Source organism: Cyprinus carpio, chromosome A11 (assembly GCF_018340385.1).
Source record: "Cyprinus carpio isolate SPL01 chromosome A11, ASM1834038v1, whole genome shotgun sequence".
Lineage (NCBI taxonomy): Eukaryota > Metazoa > Chordata > Actinopteri > Cypriniformes > Cyprinidae > Cyprinus > Cyprinus carpio.
The window spans coordinates 19950689-19972042 of NC_056582.1; the positions used below are offsets into that span (position 1 = coordinate 19950689).

At 35.4% G+C, this 21354-nt stretch overlaps 2 protein-coding genes across 3 annotated transcripts; both read left to right on the forward strand.

Moving 5' to 3' along the window:
- The first annotated feature begins 2310 nt into the window (after window positions 1-2310).
- LOC109097290 (proteasome 20S subunit alpha 5) lies at window positions 2311-8072 on the forward strand. Of its 2 annotated transcripts, none has more exons than XM_042766707.1 (10): window positions 2311-2333; window positions 4072-4114; window positions 4433-4499; window positions 4622-4748; window positions 5457-5524; window positions 5648-5755; window positions 5862-5920; window positions 6400-6502; window positions 7786-7872; window positions 7955-8072. In XM_042766707.1, the coding sequence occupies exons 2-10, from the start codon at window positions 4086-4088 to the stop codon at window positions 8030-8032; spliced, it is 726 nt and encodes a 241-aa protein (XP_042622641.1). In that variant the 5' UTR covers window positions 2311-2333; window positions 4072-4085; the 3' UTR covers window positions 8033-8072. The 2 variants fall into 2 exon arrangements, with proteins under 2 accessions (XP_042622641.1, XP_042622642.1); XM_042766708.1 differs by lacking the exon at window positions 2311-2333 and adding an exon at window positions 3395-3516.
- A 1338-nt stretch (window positions 8073-9410) lies between these two features.
- LOC122146626 (sortilin-like) lies at window positions 9411-19484 on the forward strand. The gene is made up of 3 exons (XM_042766709.1): window positions 9411-9827; window positions 17382-17441; window positions 19419-19484. Exons 1-3 carry the CDS (start codon window positions 9570-9572, stop codon window positions 19470-19472), a joined length of 372 nt encoding a protein of 123 aa, XP_042622643.1. The 5' UTR covers window positions 9411-9569; the 3' UTR covers window positions 19473-19484.
- The last annotated feature ends 1870 nt before the right edge of the window (window positions 19485-21354 follow it).

The following is a 21354-nucleotide window of genomic DNA, read 5'->3' on the forward strand; positions in this document are numbered from 1 at the left end:
TACTCTGATCACAGTACCCATGCACAGTAACTTGGTTGGGCAACCGCATCATTTCATTATGTCTTGCTGGATAACTCTTTGTATGTCACAAATTATCTTTGTATTCTTCTATATTAACGAAACGATCACATAATGTTTGTTTGTCATGTTTTACAGCATTCTACACATTTTCAGTCCAAGCCTGGTGCAGGGCAGTTCTCCCGGGTTAAGGGAGCCCTCCTGCTGCAGTTTCACCAGTAAAGAAAATTACTTGTTACAGTTCACTCGAAGGACCACATAAGCCATGCAGTGGTGCATGGAGGTATGGTGAGAGCATTTCTTTAGATACTGATTGATTTTTGTGGTTTAAAAATCACAAATATGTTTATGTAGAATGATGAGGTAAATAATTTTTAGTGGACACATATACCCCCAACACGTATGTATTTCTCTATTTTTAACAGGAGCGCCAAGAGGACATAAAGTGGAAAGTTTGTAAGGGACATTGGTCCAGCGTGGTACAGAGTCATCGTGGGTTATTCTGTGGGGAGGTGACAGGGCCTGCCTTTCTCCAGATGGACAGTAAAAATCAACAAAATGCCATCAAAGACTACCTGGAGGGAGAATCAGAGGATATATTAAAGCAAGGAATCTCTCTGTGTAGTCTATGTATGTATGTGTGTGTACTGCATGTCAAGAACTGTTTATCTGATCATTCAGCTGCTCAGACTTTATAAATATTTGGAGCATATCTTTTGTTAAACACAACCAGTCAAAAGTTTTTGAACAGTGACATTTTTTAATGTTTTTAAAGAAATATCTTCTGCTCATCAAGCCTGCATTTATTTAATCCGAAGTACAGCAAAAACAGTCCAGTTTTAAAATATTTGTATAATATTTTGCTTTTGTAATATATTTTGCTATTTAAAATAACAATTTTCTATATTTCTATTAAAATGAAATTTATTCCTGTTACTCCAGTCACATGATCCTTCATTCTAATATGCTGATTTGATGCTCAAAAAACATTTTATTATTATTATGTTAATACACTGAAGACTGGAGTAATTATGAAGAAACTTCAGCTTTGATCACAGGAATAAACTGCATTTTAAAATACATTCAAATAGAAAGCAGTTCTTTTAAATTGTAAAAATATTTCGCATTACTGTTTTTGCTGTGTTTTGGATCAAATAAATGCTGGCTTGGTGAGCAGAAGAGACTTTAAAAAATTATAAAAATCTTACTGTTCAAAAAACTGGTGGTGTATATTATTATTATTATTATTATTATTTATTTTTTTTGTAAAATTGTACATGTAATTATTTTTGTAAAATAATAAATATAAAAATACCCAATGAAACAATGGATGCCTTTTTCATTCATCTTTAAGTATGTGGAGGACCTGGACATGTTTCATATCAAGTTGTGATGAACAAGGCCTGAAGGTCAATGTCATGTTACTTATATAATCTATCAATGCAATCTTTATTCAGCCTAAGTATGTGTAGCCTACTGCATATGGGGAACTGTTGATTCTATCATTCAAATGTTAACACTTTATGATAAGTGGAATAAATCTTTAGAAAATTAAATGACAAATTATACAATACCAACTTTTACAATAATTTTGCATACTTTTACAATACCAAAATCTAATTGTCCCCTTTAAATTTGATGCATTTCAGTTTTGCCTTGGGTAGGTCAAAATCGTTTTTTAATAAAAGTTAATTTATCTCATTACATAAATGAACAAGGTAAGGTTTAAAAGTTTTAATTGACAATTAGCCTACTTTAATCAACATAAGCGTTTTAGGAGCTGTTATGATGACGAAATCAGCTCCGTATATTAGACATATTAAATATATATTAGATTTAAGTTGTGCCATTTTAGCCTAGACATCCTTTACAAAAATAAGAAAACGTGTATTAGTAAAAACGAAGGACAATATTATTTTATTTAAATCCCATTAACTTCCATAAATTGTTTTCAACATACTTCCGGGTTTCCAGGTACGGGGATGGGGAAATCAGTCACACATGAGGAAACGTATTTGATATGGGCGTGGCTTTCGTTTACGTCACACTTTTACCTCTGCCACACAGACTCAAGAACTGGAGTGACTTCTGACGTCACACTTGGATGTAGGCGGGGTTGTGTCGGGGATGGGCGTGACTTCTGACGTCACACTTGGATGTGGGCGGGGTTGGATGTCCACCGCAGGCTGCAGCGAGCCCTACTTGCGGAAAGGACGAAGATCACCAAACTGTTGCTGGTTTCGTTACCTGCACGAGTTCCATGTTTTTTTGGTGTGATTTTATATTGTCGCTAACGGAGAAGACTTCGATTCCAGGTGAGATTGCGAGGTTGTTATTAACCGAAGATTCTCTTAAAGAAAAAGACACAAGAGAATGACATTCAAGGTTTTCGATAGCGGGAAAACAGAGTACTTATGTCGACCAACTTGTCAAACTTTCTACAGTGAGACACGTGATTTCAACTTTCTCTTAAAGAGACACACACACGGGTAAATTCAACGCAGTGTTGCCAGATCCCTCAGAAACATGCATAGAATAGGCCCAAAATAAGCTAAAGTTAAATGCTTCTAGTTGATAATTGCTTTGTTTCATTTATCAGACTTTCATAAAATTTTAAAAATATTAAAGACACGAATTTATGAAACAGTGTTTTATTAAGCAAGTACACTAACAGTGTATATAAACGTTTTTAAAATTTATCATGTTCCCTAATTGTTATTAATAGGGTTTGACAGAAATATATAATTACCCATTTATCCTAAAATAATAAAAATAATAAATAAATAAATATTTACAAAAGCTAAATTGCATTTCACTGAAATTGAAAATGTATTTTCAATTATAATATATAATAAAAAGAAAGAAAATAAATATCTCTGTTGCACATACATGCATACGGAAAGTTGAATTATGTGTACTTTTGATTATATGTAAGCTTTATTTACACGCATGTAGATTTCTTAAGGCTGTTCTAAATTTTGTGGCAAATTATTTGAAAAATCATGTATTACAATCTTTAGAGCAGCTGGGGGGAAATGACTTAAACTCTAAATTATTTTAAAATATTGATTAACCCCCTTCATTTAATTTAATTTGTTATAATTTGCTATTTACTTTGCTGAAATGTATTTGGGTATAAAAAAATAAAAAAATACAAATTCTGTGTTAATGTTTAACAATAATAATGCCTGTTTGTTTTTTGAAGATTTAATAAAGGTTAAAAGACATGCATGCATGAATGCACTGAAGTAAGCAGGGGATAGAATTCATAAATATGGGAATAGAGGGAAAACTGTGGCTATTAATGATTAAGTTATTTAGAATGCAGCTCAAACATATAGTAGCTACTTGATTTGGTCGACATATGTGTTAAAGATTCCTATGATGGATTCAAATAGAGTAGGAACCTAAGTTGAACCGAAATGCTTTTGTCGGACGATTATGTATGAACACTTCCTGTACTGTTGAAACTAGCAAACTCACCCTCCACTGCAGAAGGTAAGTAATTCATAACAAATACTTATTATGTTGCAGTAAACCACAGCTCGGCAGACAAAAGCATTTGAGACACAACAGAGTATATTGTGTAGTTATTTTGTTAGTTGTTTATTAAGTAGTAAAAGCGGTTAGCTAACGTTAGATGCTCGTGTGTATGTGCTGCTCTCACATGGCATTTGGCACAATAAAAAACAAAATGTATAAAAACTTAATGGGAACCTGTTTATTGAGGCCTTTGGGAGTTTATAAAAGTGCATGTGTGACATTGAATACGTTGGGAGAGTTACTAAAGAGTTCATCTAAGAATGACTTGAGTTGAAGTAAAACATGCCTTGTCATTGAGTGACGGATGGTTCGACCAATCAAATAGACAAATCGCTCTTAGCCCCGCCCTTTATCTCAAAATCGTCCAATCAGGTTAAGGGATGGCGGGGTTTGATTAATTGTGGACTCAAGTGCCAAGCTCGCGCCGCTTACATAGCAAGCTGCCGTTTAATGCTAACTCGCTACGTTTAAAGTTAGATAATCTAAATCTGTTCTTGTTGATTTTTATAGATTTGCATTTCAAAATGTTCCTGACAAGATCAGAATATGACAGGTAAGATGAAGAATGACCTTTATCAATGCTGCACGCTTTCTCTGCTCTGAATGTCTTTCAGTCATTCGTGTTTCGTGCTTGTGTTGTCAGTGCAGTGGCTGCTCATGCATCTCTATATTTTTAGGATATTTACACATCTCTTTGTAAAAGTAAGATTAAAGCATGAAATGGCACTCTCTCGTCTCCTGAAACTTTCACTTTCAGTTTTGTTTTGCAGATATAATAACGGCATTAACTCAGTGTATACAAATATATTAATAATATAGATTTGAATACACTTACTGTATCATATTAACATTTTTTTCCATTTTTCCTCAGAGGAGTGAACACTTTCTCACCAGAGGGAAGACTTTTTCAAGTAGAATATGCTATTGAAGCCATCAAGGTAGACCTTTTCTTGTAATGTTAAGTTTTACTAAAACTAGCTACCAGATGTTTATAATAGCTGGTTGTAAGAAGTGAATGTTGGGGTTGATTTTCTTTTCTTTGTTTTGTGGCTCTTTCCAGTTGGGGTCCACAGCCATTGGCATTCAGACATCGGAGGGAGTGTGTCTCGCTGTGGAGAAGAGAATAACCTCTCCTCTGATGGAGCCCAGCAGCATTGAAAAGATTGTAGAGATTGACTCTCATATTGGTAAGACAGATGTGTCTCCATCTGGAGAAGTGTAATAAAGCTAGTCATTTTTTTAAGTGTAAATAAATAGAGCTAGTACATTTTTAAAGTGTAAATAAAATAATTTTTTAAAGTGTAAATAAGTGCCCTATGTTGCAAAACATTTTTTTTTACCACTGTTTCTGAGATTCTGAGAATTGAAGTTTGCACTGCTATAGCAATATTTGGGGTACAAAAGATTTGGTCTCACTTTAATTCTTTCTAACAAGTGGATATTTTATCTTTTATCTCCTTATTAGCTTACCACAACGTATTTTGCGCCATTGGAAATCTAATAAGCCTCTAACTATCCCCCAATGGCTAGTGGATACAATGAAATTGTTCTGAATTTTTTTTTTAGGAAATTTAATTATTTTATAGTTTACTTCAAGTCTTTTACTATCTTACCTCCTGTGTAATATGATTGTTTATAAAATTTATGTATAAATATTTGATTTAATTCATTCTTTTTTTTATTTATTTAGTATTTATTTATTTATTTTGCCTTTTTTTCTTTTCACTAGTGGTTGGGTAATATCTTTGCTTTTGTTTTTTTGATATGTAAAAAAAGTGATGATATTGTGTAATAATTTGTTTTCTTGTCGTAATGTTTGTTTTTATAAAAAGTTTCAACATAGAGTGTAAATAAGTGTAATAAAGCTGAAAGGTCCTGTTCATTTCTCAATACAGGCTGTGCCATGAGTGGCTTAATAGCTGATGCAAAAACTCTTATTGACAAAGCAAGAGTGGAAACACAGGTCAGTGAATCTTTCTTAAATTTGTATTGTCACTGCTATGATTAGTCAGTGGTTCTCATTCATAAAAAAAAAGTGTTCTTACACCAAATGCCATATATTTTAAGTTTTCTTGTGTTTCTGCAGAACCATTGGTTTACCTACAATGAGACGATGACGGTGGAGAGCGTAACGCAGGCTGTGTCTAACCTCGCTCTGCAGTTTGGAGAGGAGGACGCTGACCCTGGCGCTATGGTATGATCCTCTGGCTTATATTTTAGTGCACTGGTTTTCAGTTCACTTCAGGAAAATGGTGTCTGCTTGTAGTTTCATTTCAAATATCCACATTTTTCGTCTTTAGAGCCGTCCTTTTGGTGTCGCTCTGCTTTTTGGAGGTGTGGATGAGAAAGGACCTCAGCTGTAAGTGCACTCTCTTTATCTAAATAGATATTTAAACATTTTTAATAATTTTGCTGTTTTAAATTATTTTTAATGTTTACCCTGTTTAATGATATACGTTCCAAAAAATTATGGATGCACTATTAATTTAAATAAAATATTACCAATCGCCAAGGCTGTGATTTAATTATATATGATATAATAATAATAATAATAATAATAATAAATATTACTATTATTATTAAAGTTATGTTGATATATAATCACAAGTTTTTTTTATAAAATATTGCGGCTTTTCTTTTTAAATTGCATTTTGAATAGCAATAACAGTTTGATTTTAATTTTATTTTTTTCTCCCTTTCAAATGACGTACATCTACAAGAAGTCAATGTCATAAACATTATAATCATTATTAAAATTTGGGGTTTTATTTATTAGTTTTTTGTACAGACTTGTTTGGTTTGTGAAGTATGTCACTCACACCAAACCTCTTTCAACAGATACCACATGGATCCTTCGGGCACTTTTGTCCAGTGTGATGCCAGGGCTATCGGCTCAGCATCTGAAGGAGCTCAGAGCTCTTTGCAGGAGGTTTACCACAAGGTACATTTTACCAACTCACTCTGCTTCATCTCCATTTACTCTTTAAGGTTTTATGGTAAAGATCATGACGAAAGAGTAGTTTGATGGTTCAGTTTTAATGCTTAAGTTAATTGTGCACATCAGCATCTCTTGACCCAACACAAACTTCTCTAGTCATCAATACCTACTCACCCATACAACATGAAAATGTATTCACCCTCAGGACATCAAGATGTAGATAAGTTAGTTTCTTCACTGGAACAAATCTGGAGACATTTAGCATTACATAATTTTCTCACCAATGAATGCTCTACAGTGAATGGGTGCCGCCAGAATGAGAGTCCAAATGGTTGATTAAAAACATCACAATAATCCACAAGTAATCCACATGACTCCAGTCCATCAGTTAATGTCTTGTGAAGTGAAACGCTGCATGTTTGTAAGAAACAAATCCATCATTAAGGAGTTTTTAACTGCAAACCATTGCTTCCAGCTAAAATGCGAGTGCTGCTTTCTACAGTAAAAAAAAAAATTCAAATCAAAAGAGAGATTTTGACTCGTACTTTGACCAGAAGCGACAGTTTACAGACATGCATCTTTTCACTTCACAATGTTAATTGATGTACTGGAGTGATGTGGATTATTGTGATGTTTTTATCAGCTGTTTGGACTCTCATTCTGACGGCACCTATTCACTGCAGAGGATCCACTGGTGAGCAAATAATGTAATGCTAAATTTCTCCAAACTGTTCCAATAAAGAAACCCATTTATCTACATTTTGCATGGACAGATGATGAAATTTTCAGCAAATTTTCATTTTTGGACGAACTATTGCTTGAAGAGCATTCTTCATACTATATGATTATAATACAAAAAAAACTTTTATCTGTAATGGAAAATCAACTTCACATGTCCATGTGTATATAACACAAGTCTAAGCGATAACTGGGCCATCTGATCAATAAAGCCACAGTCAGGTTATTTCAAGAGAGTATTCTCACAGAGGAAAGTGTTTTCCTGAGAGAATACTACAGCAGCAAATTGAGCCACGTGCTTAGGAAATAAGAGTCCCTTTCAAAATCTACCCCACCCATCTTCCAATTCCAGTATGTCATGTCTCTACTAGTGTAACTTTAGTCACCAGACTCACCCATGTGATCCTGCAATCTAATAAGCAGCAGCCAGTGTCCAAAAGACTTCCCCATAAATCTAATTGCTTCCAAAAAAATTCCAGTCTCAGGTTAAGCAAGTGTCGCTTCCTTTCCCCACCAAATGTTTCATAAAATATATTCATCTTTTTCAGTCCATGACGTTAAAGGAAGCCATCAAGTCTTCTCTCACTATCCTGAAACAAGTGATGGAGGAGAAACTCAATGCCACTAACATTGAGGTGATACACAAAGGTCATGTGAAATATAATTTGATTTAAAAGTATCTGAAGGTTCTGACAGTTTCCTTTTCTCTGCCTGCAGCTTGCCACAGTAGAACCCAACAAGACCTTTCACATGTACTCAAAAGAAGAGCTTGAGGATGTCATCAAGGATATCTAGAGCTGAACAGAGCTCTGCAAAGCCTGACTGATGTTTAATATGAAAAATCCAGTGTAATGTTGTGTGAATCACCACACAGCAATTGCATATATAATACTCTGGCTGCATCCTACGGTTTGCCTGTTCAGACAGGAATTGTCTTTATACTTTTTTTTCCTCTGTCAGTCCCAAAATTTCTATAGTTCTGTACAAACACAAAACCACATATCTTAGTTGAAAAACATCATGGGGTTCTTCTTTTTGTTACCAATCACTGCGTTAATAAACTGTTGTTGAAAAAATGTTGTTTGTTTATTTGTTTTTTTTTTCTTTTTTACGAGTAGTTTATAGGCTAATAAAAATGATGCAAAAGGAATTTCAATTATGCTTTTAAGGTTCATCATGTCATGCAAATACTTCATATCAGTACAGCAAATTAATTGCATGCATATATATAATTTAATCTAAATTTCAGTATTTTAGAAATTTTAAATATATCATCAGCATCACCTTTTGCAAGAAAAGTTAGCAGGAATTACAGAATTTCTTATGTCCTTTTTTGCTCTAATTATATGCATTTAAAGTGGTGTGAACTTGATAAATTTGTGTGGGAGGGAATTGTTAAAAAAAGGAAAACAAAAATATAATTATGTAAAAAAATAAAAATTTAACTATACCTTTTATTATTATTATTATTATTTTTTTTTTACAAATTAGTGAACATGGTTAGCTTCACAAATTTATTTTATTTATAGCTCAGAAATCTTACTTATTAATTCTACACCATAAAGTTTCATTGTTGAAAATGTGTAAAGTGACAGTAGAAGCAACAACAAAGTTTATTTAATATACAATCATGTTTTATACATTATGTATTTAATATAAGCAACAATATTATATACAATATCATTAAATTAAATGATACCATTAATATAAAATGTTTTAGTGTGATGGCTATGATTTCATAATTATATAAACTTTCAAAAAATGCTATAATAATTTAATGCTGACCGTCAAATAAAACTTTTCACAGCAATCCAAGATGATGGCAAAAAAAAAAAAAAAATACAATAAGTCAAACACATGGTAGTTTTGTTTTCATTAAATCGGAAGGAAGAAATTTGTAAGATAGGTTGGACAGCAGAAGGCGTGGTTAACCCACTTGCTTGCCTATTAATATTTATAAACCAGGACTTCGTCATTGGTAAATTGCAGAGTACTGTCGCTATTATCTAATTAATATTAATGATTAAGCTTTTTCCATTGGAATGCTGACTCGTATCGTCACTCTCAGTTAATTAATATTTATAAGTGAACCCACCGCCATTGAAAGAGTTACCAGGCAACGTCAGCGTGACTATATTAATATTCATGAAATGGGCGTGTCGAACGGACGGACCACCCATTTTAATCTTGAACAATCCCCGAGTTTAGCAGTGCGAACAGCGGATGCTCTACAGACATGCGTCAGAGTGTAAACACTGTTCTGGTACCAATAAACCCGCTATTTATGGATATTTAGACAGAAGAAGAATTCTGTGCACACTAAACGATAACCATGAGCACCGTATTCTGCTGTGTTTTGGTTTTATTGAGCTCAGCGGCTCTTTGCACGGACTTTGAAGAGAGACCCAGCATCCCCAGGAGGAGCGAGCAAACCATGTTTCTAAAGAGTCACAAAACACGAAATCTGCTCAGTTTGAAAGATTCACAGCAGCCGGACCACGTCAGGATGAAAAGCAGTGAAGAATCCGCACAAAATCAGTGTAAATCACTGCACGGCTATGATTCTACCTTAAACAACAACACTCACACGGTAGGTCAGAATATCTTTAACTCACACTCACATAATAATATAATATAATATAATATAATATAATATAATATAATATAATATAATATAATATAATGGAAAGCTTTATAATTTTGAATATTATTATTTCACATTTGTATTATGGTTTTGTGAAATATATTTTTATTTTTGGCTAGTTAACTTAAGTTTATTAAGCTTAAGTCTATTTATTTAGTTTAGTATTTGGTTACTAGCCTTTTTTTTTTACTTTTCATTGAGGATGATTTTTTTCTCTACTTTGAAAGCTCTTGCTAAATTTCTAGGAACCATAAATCACAAAAGTGAGATCATACTACTGGCCCCTGGTCTGAGATTACCTAATAATGTACCTACATCACCTTTCTCAGCAAGCAAATGTTAATTTTCCAGTAATTTTTTTTTTTTTTTTTTTTTTTTTTTAAACAAGCACTCAATATAATGATTTTTGTGAAGTTTTCCAGATGGTGATATCATAAAAACAAAATCAGCATGCATCGCCTTATCATTCACTGTTCCAGAGTTTTTGTGTTTGATGTTCTTTTAAGACATTCCACAGATTTCATCTTTATGCCAAGAGAACAAATGCATTTAATCTCTTGATGTGCCTGTAATGTCTTGTGTTTATGTGCGGATACATTGTCAGGTGATTTTGCTTAACCAGATCCAGTCAGAGCTCATTCATTACAGCAGCCAATGACTGATTACTAACCCTTGAGTCAGTGAACATGCTACGTCTCTATATATGTCACTTATCTACCCCTCTCTCTCTCTTTCTCGAGCACATCAATTACATTTTACCAGCAGTTGCCGTGACCTCTCACTGGTCAGGCATTATTGGTAAACGATAGGCTAAGCTAGATGTATGCCAATCTATATCTTTCATATCAGTACTGTTCTATGCATCTTCATTTATCCAGATTCAGAGCACATTGACTCTGTTTTCAGGAAAAGCAATCGGTCATGAGTTTAGTTTAAGTGCTGATAGAGAAGGACTGTTGTTGTTGTTAAGAAAGCACACACAGCCAGTTCTTTTATGGCCAGTGTTTTTGGCTCTCATCCTTTCACATTCTGTCCAGCATAAATGACTGTTGAAGTGAAATGTTTCGTCTAAGAAAGGAATGTTTCTGAAACGGGAAAAGGCTTGGGGCATGACAACAGTGCAGTGGGAAAAGAATTTAAAAGCAACGTCTCAAAAAACATCTCCTTGCTGAGGCCTTTTAACACCTGTTTGGATAGTCTTGAACATTAATTTGCATGTAGTTTATTCCGTACAGTTCCTGCCAACTGTACATGTACAGTTCCTGTGGTAAGAGCCTACTTTGATGTAAAACCTTTATTTTGACCCTTAAAATATTTAAGGCTACTCTTGAAGTGGAGATTTCATGTTCACTGAAACCTCTCAATAGTGCTATTTGAACAAAATAACATTTGTAAAACTATGCTTGCAACTAGACTTTTGAAGCCCATTCTTTTTTAGTAATACATTTTTTTTACAGAGACCAAAATTAAAGTTTTCCTTTAGCCCGAAATGTTTATATATTGCTGATCTAGCATAATTTTTGGTCAATGTGAAATGCGTCCAAACATGCGTCCAAAGGCATTATTAAGATGCATACAGTGGTGAGTTTGAAGTATAATGTTCCAGATCTGTTTCAGGCCAAAATGTGCAAACGAACCAACCACGGTGTTGCGCAAGATTCTGTGGTCGGTCGACGTAAAAACTGGCTGCTGATCGTCTTCTGCCTGATGGAATTTATCATCTGCCGGAGCAATTAGAAACTTTACAAGCTCACAGTAAAGTGCCTGCCTTGTAGTTTCTTCAAATGAAGTCTGTGTGAACTTATAGCGGTTAGCATATTCGAACAGCTTTATGGATGAAGTGTTTGAATGATTTAAGAAGCTTTTTTGGAGGCTGGAAGAGTTTTTGAGACTCCGCTCTGGATGTTTAAAATCTGAGTTGTGCCAGTGGGGAGTTATGTCCAACAAAAACACAAACATGGCTCCATCTAATGACTGACATGTCTTTCATTCTTTAGTTCAGAAAACATGCTTTTAATTCTTGATTCTAGGATATTTTTCTGCATGTTTTTGATTCACCTGTCTAAATAGCACTTATTTTAAGACCAACTTGAGTCACATCTCTTATTAAACAATTTTTACTGTCTAGAGATGAAGTCATGTTTGTTACTGATCCTCAGACTGTGAAGCCATTTGGATTAAGTCTAAAGCTTTCTTTGGCTGGACCTGGGGTTCAAAGACTGTTTACCAGTTCAACACAAGGGAAAGACGTCCAGGTTTTTCCCCTTCCCGGTCCTGGGGAGAATGTAGGACATCACTAGTTTTATCACACTGTGCTGGTGTGATCTTGGTCCACTCAATTTCCACTCTCTTCCACAGTTCGGTGACTGTAGTGGGTTTCTTAGCCATAACTTTGTTGCCAAAGATTTTCCAGAGATCTTCAGTTGGGTTTAGTTCAGGACTCTTTGCCGGCCATTTCATTATTTCTTCTTAGCTTTACCTGTTTTGCAGTGTGACAGGAGTATTGTCTTGCATGAAAATTACAAGCTGATTGGCAGATGCTTGCAGGGAAGGTACCACATGATGCTGAAGGAGGTTCTGATAAATATTTGCATTCATCCTGCCATGTAGCTGTATAAGAGGCCCAACTCCTGCTGCAGAAAACATTCCCCAAACCATGACCCTTCCTCCTCCAGCTTTCACTGACTTCTTTACGCACTCGGGGTCCAGTTTGACACCAAACATAATGTTTCCCATTTGACCCAAATAAATTAAATTTGCTCTTATCACTAAAGTGACTAGTTCTCCCCTCTCCACACAACATGCTTCTCAGCAAAGGTGAGATCTCTGAGGCTTGATCTCTGCAGAGTGCGCTTTCAGTCTGACTTCTCTTAAACGCGCCAAGAAAGATCCTTACCCTGTACAGCACTGAACTGGTGAGCAATTCCAGCTGCAGTGTTGAACCGATTCCCCATTGAGTGTCTCTGCATTATCCTGTCTTCGCATTCATTTTTTCTTACCTGGATGACTAGCCTTTTTGGAGGACTTGAATGAATTAGTGTCATTGTAAAGCTGCAATATACTTGAAATCAGAGATTTGGAATGACCAGCTTTTTCTTGCAGTGGCTGAATGGGACATTCCTTTTGGCCTTCATCTGGACAACCTCCTGCAACATGGTTTCAGTTAGTCTCAGCCTCAGACTAAATGTCTGATCCAAATGACACACAAAAGTGGAAACACTTCAGGAGTTTCGAAGTTGTAGTCAGATAGGTTGAATTATACAGGATTACTGGTAGATGTGCGTGTCGTGTTCTTTAACATTCCGCCTGGAAACAAAGATGCCGTGACGCCAAACCTCCTCACGAAAAAAGAAAGCAGCCCTGTTTAAAACTGTGATGACGAGTGCTTATCACAATCAACTAAACTAAACTAGGGATGTATGATAAATATCGCACAATATTTAATGCGCAACTCATCAGTAAAGCCGGTTCTGAAATCAGCAGGTAAATCTCTACACGTGCGTACTTTCACATGGAGCAGCATTCACTTGCGCAAAAGTAAATGCTGCTACACGTGCATGCTACACATGCGTTACAAACTTGCGCTAAATATGATTGTGGTTTTGCGCAGCTTATCAGTAAACAATGGCTCTGTGAAGTAAATGCTGCTCCACGTGAAAGCACGCACGTGTAGAGATTTACAGCCATATATATATATATATATATATATATATATATATATATATAATATATATATATCCTATAAATATATATATATATATATATAAATATAGCTTCCTAAAACTTCCTGGTATACGGCTGCATTGACCTTGGACCTAAGAAAACACAGTAGACCAACACCAGCAGATGACATGGCATCACTGACTGTGGAAGCTTTACACTGGACCTCAAGCAACGTGGATTGTGTGCCTCTCCTCTCTTCCTCCAGACTCTGGGACCCTGATTTCCAAAGGAAATGCAAAATTTACTTTCATCAGAGAACATAACTTTGGACCAACTCAGCAACAGTCCAGTCCTTTTTGTCTTTAGCCCAGGCAAGACGCTTCTGCCGCAGTCTGTTGTTCAAGAGTGGCTTGACACAAGGAATGCGACAGCTGAAGCCCATGTCTTGCATACGTCTGTATGTAGTGGTTCTTGAAGCACTGACTCCAGCTGCAGTCCACTCTTTGTGAATCTCCCCCACATTTTTGAATGGGTTTTGTTTCACAATCCTCTCCGGGGTGCGGTTATCCCTATTGCTTGTACACTTTTTTTCTACCACATCTTTTCCTTCCCTTCGCCTCTCTATTAATGTGCTTGGACACAGAGCTCTGTGAACAGCCAGCCTCTTTTGCAATGACCTTTTGTGTCTTGCTCTCCTTGTGCAAGGTGTCAATGGTCGTCTTTTGGACAACTGTCAAGTCAGTAGTCTTCCCCCTAAGTGTAGCCTACAGATACTAGACTGAGAGGACCATTTAAAGGCCTTAGTGTTTTGAGTTAATTAGCTGATTAGAGTGTGGCAAAATTGTCTTCAAATATTGAACCTTTTCACAATATTCAAAATTTTCTGAGATACTGAATTTGGGATTTTTCTTAGTTTCACTTTTTAATCATCAAAATTAAAATAAATAAACTTTGAAATATATCAGTCTGTGTGTAATGACCAGCATGTAATATACAAGTTTACTTTTTGAATGGAATTAGTAAAATAAATCAACTGAATAACAATATTTAATTATATGACCAGCACAGAATATATATATTGTAATGTATAACACAACAATCTGACACACACAAGTTTTATATATAACAAACACCATTTATATATAATATGCTATTATATACACACACACATATATATATATATATATATATATATATTATTACTTTATTTTTTTTTTTATATATATATTTCTGCAAATCCCGGAACCCCAGTATGAAAACTATACTGACCAGCAATCTATAAAGCATTACATCAAAGTGTGGACTCATAGGTGAATCATAGGCTAATTGTATTCTCAAGAGTCATAGAGTTTGTTTAGGGGCTTTCTTTGAGTCATGTTTTCTTCCTTTTTGGTCTTCTTTAAAGTGAAGGAACGTTGTATACTCACAGTGTCTTCTCATCACCCTTTATTCCTCCATTTGCGAAGACTTGCTGGCGTGGTGCAAGCCGTTCTTGGCAAGCCTGATTTTTTGGCCAGGACAGGAATGTCAGCATGTTTCTTTCCTTCATGTTTAAATATGGCAAGGAATAGAGAGGCAACTACTGTAACCATCATTCAAAGACACATTATTATGAAGGAACACTGGCCCTGGAGTTTGTGCAGGTGTTTTAGACGAATTGTTCTTGCTTTTCTGGAACACACGTACCATTCAGGGGGGTTTTGAGGTGGGCTGCATCAGAAGGACATTGGCTGTGTTGGTAACATGGAAACTTTTGTTCACACTTTGGATTGTAAGAGTGCAAATTTCCATTGGACCTGGACGCTCGTGAGTTTCAAAAATTGCTATGGTTCTTTTGCTTCCCTGGATCAAGTACAGCTGCTTTTTATGAAAAAAAAAAGAAAGTGTAAAAATTGTAAGACGATGTCATCACAGAGTATTCTGTGACATGGTCATTGATACCCAGGGGCTTGGGTGGAATTGCAGAAATGCAGAGAGGATGTGATCCGTAGAAAGGAGTACAGTGGAGTCTTCCTTAGACAAACATGTCAATATGGACTGTAAAATAGTACCTGAGAAACTAAAAATAGATCGGAATGTAGTAATTTTCATTTTGGGGTGGAGTAACCCTTTAAGAAATGATAGGAACACTTCTGACATGAAGTCTGTTCTAAATGGCAACAACAAGACTTTTAACCAAATTCTAGTGAATTCTTTGCTAAATAAATAAATAAATAATCCCTTGCAACAGCAAAGTCTGGTGCATTTTACCCTCATGTACATGCTTTGTGTCATGTCATTAATTTAGCAACATTTTCTAATTAAATCAATTTAATCGTCTTCTGTGCATTTCCCATAATGAAGCAGGAATTGCTGTCTATGTAGAGCGTCCACTTACAAAATTCTATATCAGAGGCAAATGCCTATGTAGTAATAGCCAAGCAGCTCACTAGCTTTTGGAACAGAGCCTGTGTGTGTGTGTTTGGGCTCTCTTTATTCTTTTCCCTCCTTTTCTCTCCCACAATCTCTTGTACATCAGTTACTCTCTTGTGCTCAGTGTGTGAGGCGGATGAAAATGTGGGGCATTCGCTCTGTTCCTCACACACACATACACACACCATCTGGGTCTCGCATTCCAGCGAATGAAACTGAAAAGGGAGGTTGCACACTCGACTGACAGTGGGCCTGTCCTCTTAAATGTGCCCTTACACACACAAACATGCATTCCGTAGCAGTGTGGGGTGACTGACAGCGGCACAGCCATCTGTCGGATCAGCAGTGGTTTCTGTGTGCATGTCGCTACATGGTTCCGCTTCCCTGTGGAAAGATAAAGCACTTGTGTTTTTCTTCCTAGAATCACCAGGTTTTTTCTGATTAAGCACTCTAAATGTGTTTGCATAGTTGCTTTTTATTACACTATCTGAATGGCATTATATGTAGTGGTTTTTATGTAGCTTATTATTGATCAGTTTAACCATATAAAGGGTGCTTTAATGTCTTAGTTATTTATATAGAGAAATTAGATTAAATGGAGAAGTGTCCTGCTTTTCTGATTTTTTTTTTCCTGATGAAAAGACACTACGACTCACATGTATCTCGTTTAGTATTTTAAAAGAAATCTCAAGAATGTCTCAACAGATTCAACTCAATTATTAGACTAAATTCTTCCAAGATCAAATTTTCTGAGCAAAGAGTCTACATGAATTATATGTCTTTTATTGTGTCGACAGTTGTCTGTATTATGTCTGATTTTGTCTCCAAAGGATTGGAAAGCTGTCAAATCAAAACATTTGCTTATAAAATGTGCATATAAAATGCTGTTTGTTGTCTATAATACAGAAACAAGAATTAAAGCATGTTTTTTTTTTTTTCATATTGGCTTTTTTAGTTGTATTTGTGTGACTACTTTCTGTTCTGTACTGGATGTTTCTTATTTTTAGCTATGTAAAGCTGTGGTTTGGAGCCCTGTTTTTAGTCATTATTATTATTTTTTCTTGTTTTATATTTTTAGTCTGAATCCAGCCTGCAATCTCATCCCTGTGGACTACATTAAAACAGCCTGTGGGGTTTAGTTTCACCACAGAAGCGTTCTGAAAACAAACCTGCATTAGGACTGAGAGAACAATATTATGATAAAAGAGATTTTAGAGCCCAAATGTGGTGGTGCTAATGAAAACGAGCTGTTTTGTTTCAGTTTGAATTTATTTTGATTTATGCAGGTTATTTTTGGAGAGAAACTTTCATAAATTCATGTTGGCGGTGCAGGGATTATTAACATCATCCATCTCTAGAATTTTAACTACAATGTTTATTTGCAATCATACGATCTTTATTATGTCTCTACATCTCTTTTTTTAGTATAACTTCAATGACCTGAGTGGCTCCGTGTCTCTGGCCTGGGTTGGAGACGGCACAGGGGTGAGTACTAATTATCTGACATAAGAATACAGTACCATAGCATGTAAAAAATATCTCATTTTAAATGCGTCAAGTTTGGTAAAATGAGGATTTTGGTCTGTCAACATCAACTGTATGCAGCAATTCAAGGTGATTTATGTAATTTATCAAATTGGTGTTGAATACATTGGAGCTAGAAATTATTATTATTATTAACTCATTTTACTCACTCCCACATTTTCTCCTAGAATATACTGTTAAAAAAGTTCAGTATCATAATTATATATACATAAACACAAAATAAAAAAAAAAAATATTATTATTAAAATAAAAATCAATTTAATAACAATAAGAAATGTTCTTGACAATCAAATCGGAATATTAGAATGATTTCTGAAGTTAATACAAACCGTGTTTCAAATATATCCATTTTTTGATCATGTGACACTGAAGACTGGATTAAAAATGCTGAAAATTCAGCTTTACCCTTAGGGTGATTTACATTTAAATTGTATTACAATTTAAATTGTAATAATAGTATTTTTACAGATCTTTTCCAGTAAATACAACCGTGTTTCAAATATATCCATTTTTTTGGATATTTGAACAGAAAAAAAATCTTCATTTTCACAAAATTAAGGCACATAACATTTTTGGGCCCTGATTGAAATTCCTCTCTTCTTTGGGATTTGAACCAACAAATTTCTAATTAGCCTCAATCCTTCTAATTCACTAAGTTACTTCCACTATGTTTACAAACCAGTAGGCGATCAAAAAATGTGTAATTGTATGTTCAACCCAAGTCATTTAGCTACTAAGCTGTTCGGTGGATTGCTCCATGATCTGACTTGCAGGAATGTGTCCCTTACAATCACACGTCAATGTGAAACAGGAACAAATTAAGGCTCCAGAGCCTTAAAGACTCTTCATTGCCTGGCTTGACAAGACCTCAAACCGTCATTTAGCGCCAACAACACTGGAGGCTGAATCTGTCTCTTATAGAACTGAACCAAAGTGCAGCTGTAAAGCATGTAGAAACTGTAATTACACCTGCAGCCCAGCCTTCACCAAACAAAAACAACACTCGAATACATTTCTGTTAAGTCTGTGCAAACATTTTCAAAGAGCGGCGTCTTCTGAGACACCTTTTCTATTTGTGAGGCGTCATAATTAGCACCCTTTCGGCAATTATTTATTGTACCTCTAACAATTACTTTACTGTTTAACTTTCTGTTTTTTTTACGCATGTAAAGAAAGGACTTCCAGAACAATTTCTTTTGTAAGAAGGAACATGAATAAAAATGTATACTATTTACATTTTTAAAGACAAGAATCCCTCAAGCGCGTGTTTTAAAGAACCTTTAGTTTACATATTCAATGTAGAAACTATATGACTAGACAAAAAAAAAAAAATTAGTGCAGGATGAGTCGTTAATATTTTTGGTCCATTTTTCCCAGAAGAGAAAGGCTGAAACCTCTAGCCTAGCATATTTATCTGCCATGAAAGCTAACAGACATTTACGCATTTGACGGGTTATTTTATCAAAAATGTTTGTTGTTGTAAATTTTCATTTAAATATAATAACTTGCTCTGCCTTTGAAACGACTTTCCTTTTCAGCTGATAACACCTAAGCAGTGTGGACTATTGATTAATGAAATGAAATGTGTCACATCATGGAAGCAGAATGGATTGTAAATACTATTTCATTTTGACATTAAAAGATAGAGACAGGAGTTAAATGAGAATGACTCACCGTCCAATCAGAATTTGTCTGTGCAAGCAAGTGCCTGAACTTGAGTGATAGCTGGATAAATTAAGAGTGAAGGGTGAGATTGTGGCTGTGCTCAAGTGCAGGCATGTGTCCCGAAGTATCTCGGGAAGTGTCTGCCAGCCAGAGTTTAAATCTCCTGAATGCTTCAATGCACTGTGAGTTTCTGAATGTGACTTTCACATGCACAGCTATAATATTCACCGTTGTCCCTCCAGTCCTGTGCAGGTTCTGCTGGTGCTGACCACATTCCAGGTTCCTCTTTTTATCATGCGTTTCTGACATTCCAAAATGCAAATAAAAACTGGATTTAGCAGTTTTTAACGTCCGGATTGATTTTTAGCAGTATCACATGATCCATAACTACCTCTTATCACTTAAGACTAAGATTTGTCCAGTGTAAATGTTGGTACACATTTGATTGATTTTTAGCAGTATCACATGATCCATAACTACCTCTTATCTCTTTTGGGTCAGTGAAGACTATGGAAAGACATTCCAGGACATCACCGACCTTATTAACAAAACCTTCATACAGACAGAGTTTGGCATCGCGATTGGTCCTGAAAATTCCGGGAAGGTGATTATTTACTTCTCTGCTGCAATGTTGAACTGATCTGAATTCTGAAAGGAGTATGCCAGGTTATTTTCAAAGTAATGAAAGTGTCTGTGGTGTGCTGTGAAATTTTGATGTGTGGAAAAGTAGTCCCACTTCAGCTCTTCAGCTCAAACATACACTTCCATTCATTAGTTTGAGAAATTGATACTTTTATTGAGCAAAAAGTGACAGTAAAGATATGTAAAAAAGGTTTCTATTTCTAATAAATGCTGTCCTTTAGAACTTTTTAATCAAAGAATCCTGAAAAATATGTATCACAGTTTTCCCAAAGTTATGAAGCAGCACAAACGGTTTCAATATGATGATGATAATAATAAATGTTTCTTGAGCAGCAAATCAGGATATTAGAATGATTTTCTGAAGGATCATGTGACACTGAAGACTGGAGTAATGATGCTGAAAATTCAGCTTCGATCGCAGGAATAAATTACATTTTAAAATATATTAAAATAGAAGACTGTTATTTTAAATGCTAATATTTTTACAATATTACTGTATTTTTGATCAAAGAAATGCAGTCCTGGTGAGCATAAAAGACTTCTTTCAAAAACTTAAGTCTCACCAAACTTTGGAAGTGTAGGTTTTTTTACTAAAAATACTTGTTTAACAAGTTCCTGCACTTGAATAATTCTTAGATTAGTTACTGAACTGGTTCATGATCTGTCCCACAGGTGATCCTCACAGGTGATCTAACCGAGGGGAGAGTCACTAAAATTTTCCGTTCTGATGATTTCGGCAAGAAGCTTTGTGACCTCTGAGCTTCCCTTCCATCCGTTGATGCAGATCACATACAACCCCAGAGACAAGCAACATACTCCTGGTCTACAGGCATCAATGTAAGACCCTCTGATTAGACATTCCTTACTGTTTTTTTGTGCAGAAGAAACATGTACTAACAGGTTTTAATTCTTTTTTTCAGTATGATGAAGTGCTTTCGGATGACTTCCCGAGTGGCCAATTGGAGACATGAGTCCATGAGAGCCCGGTAGTTGTCTTGTGAACTGTATGTCCATAAATATGCATAATCGCTAGCAGTAACAGTGTTTGACTACTGGCAAGGTCTGACATATTGCTCTATTCCCTGGCCCCTTTGACCAATGATTGCCCCGTGTGCTTTTTAATGGCGACAGCTAATATTAAATTTTCTATATATAACTCAGGATGCTAACAAGATGAGGCTAAATGCATTATCTTGCTTAGCTGCTACTAATTATTTTTATTTATGTATCTCCACGATTGATTGTAATAAACCCTGAAGCCTGCTAACTTAAAAATATGATTTTCCTCCCACTTTAAGAAAAACTGTGCCTCGATCCTGACTGCCGGAAACTGGAGCATGCATCTTTGAAAAAGATCTTAATATTTTTATGTGCAATATACAAGAGTTCTTCATCCAAAAAGTATTTTTTCTTCTTCGTTTGATTGATCACTGTGTCTCCTAAGTTCTGTTCTGATTTAAATACGTGTTGTGGATTTGAATCTCATCGCTGCCTAGAGCCTATTTCAATTTAAGTATTTTAATAAGGGTAATTTCTCTGCTGACTG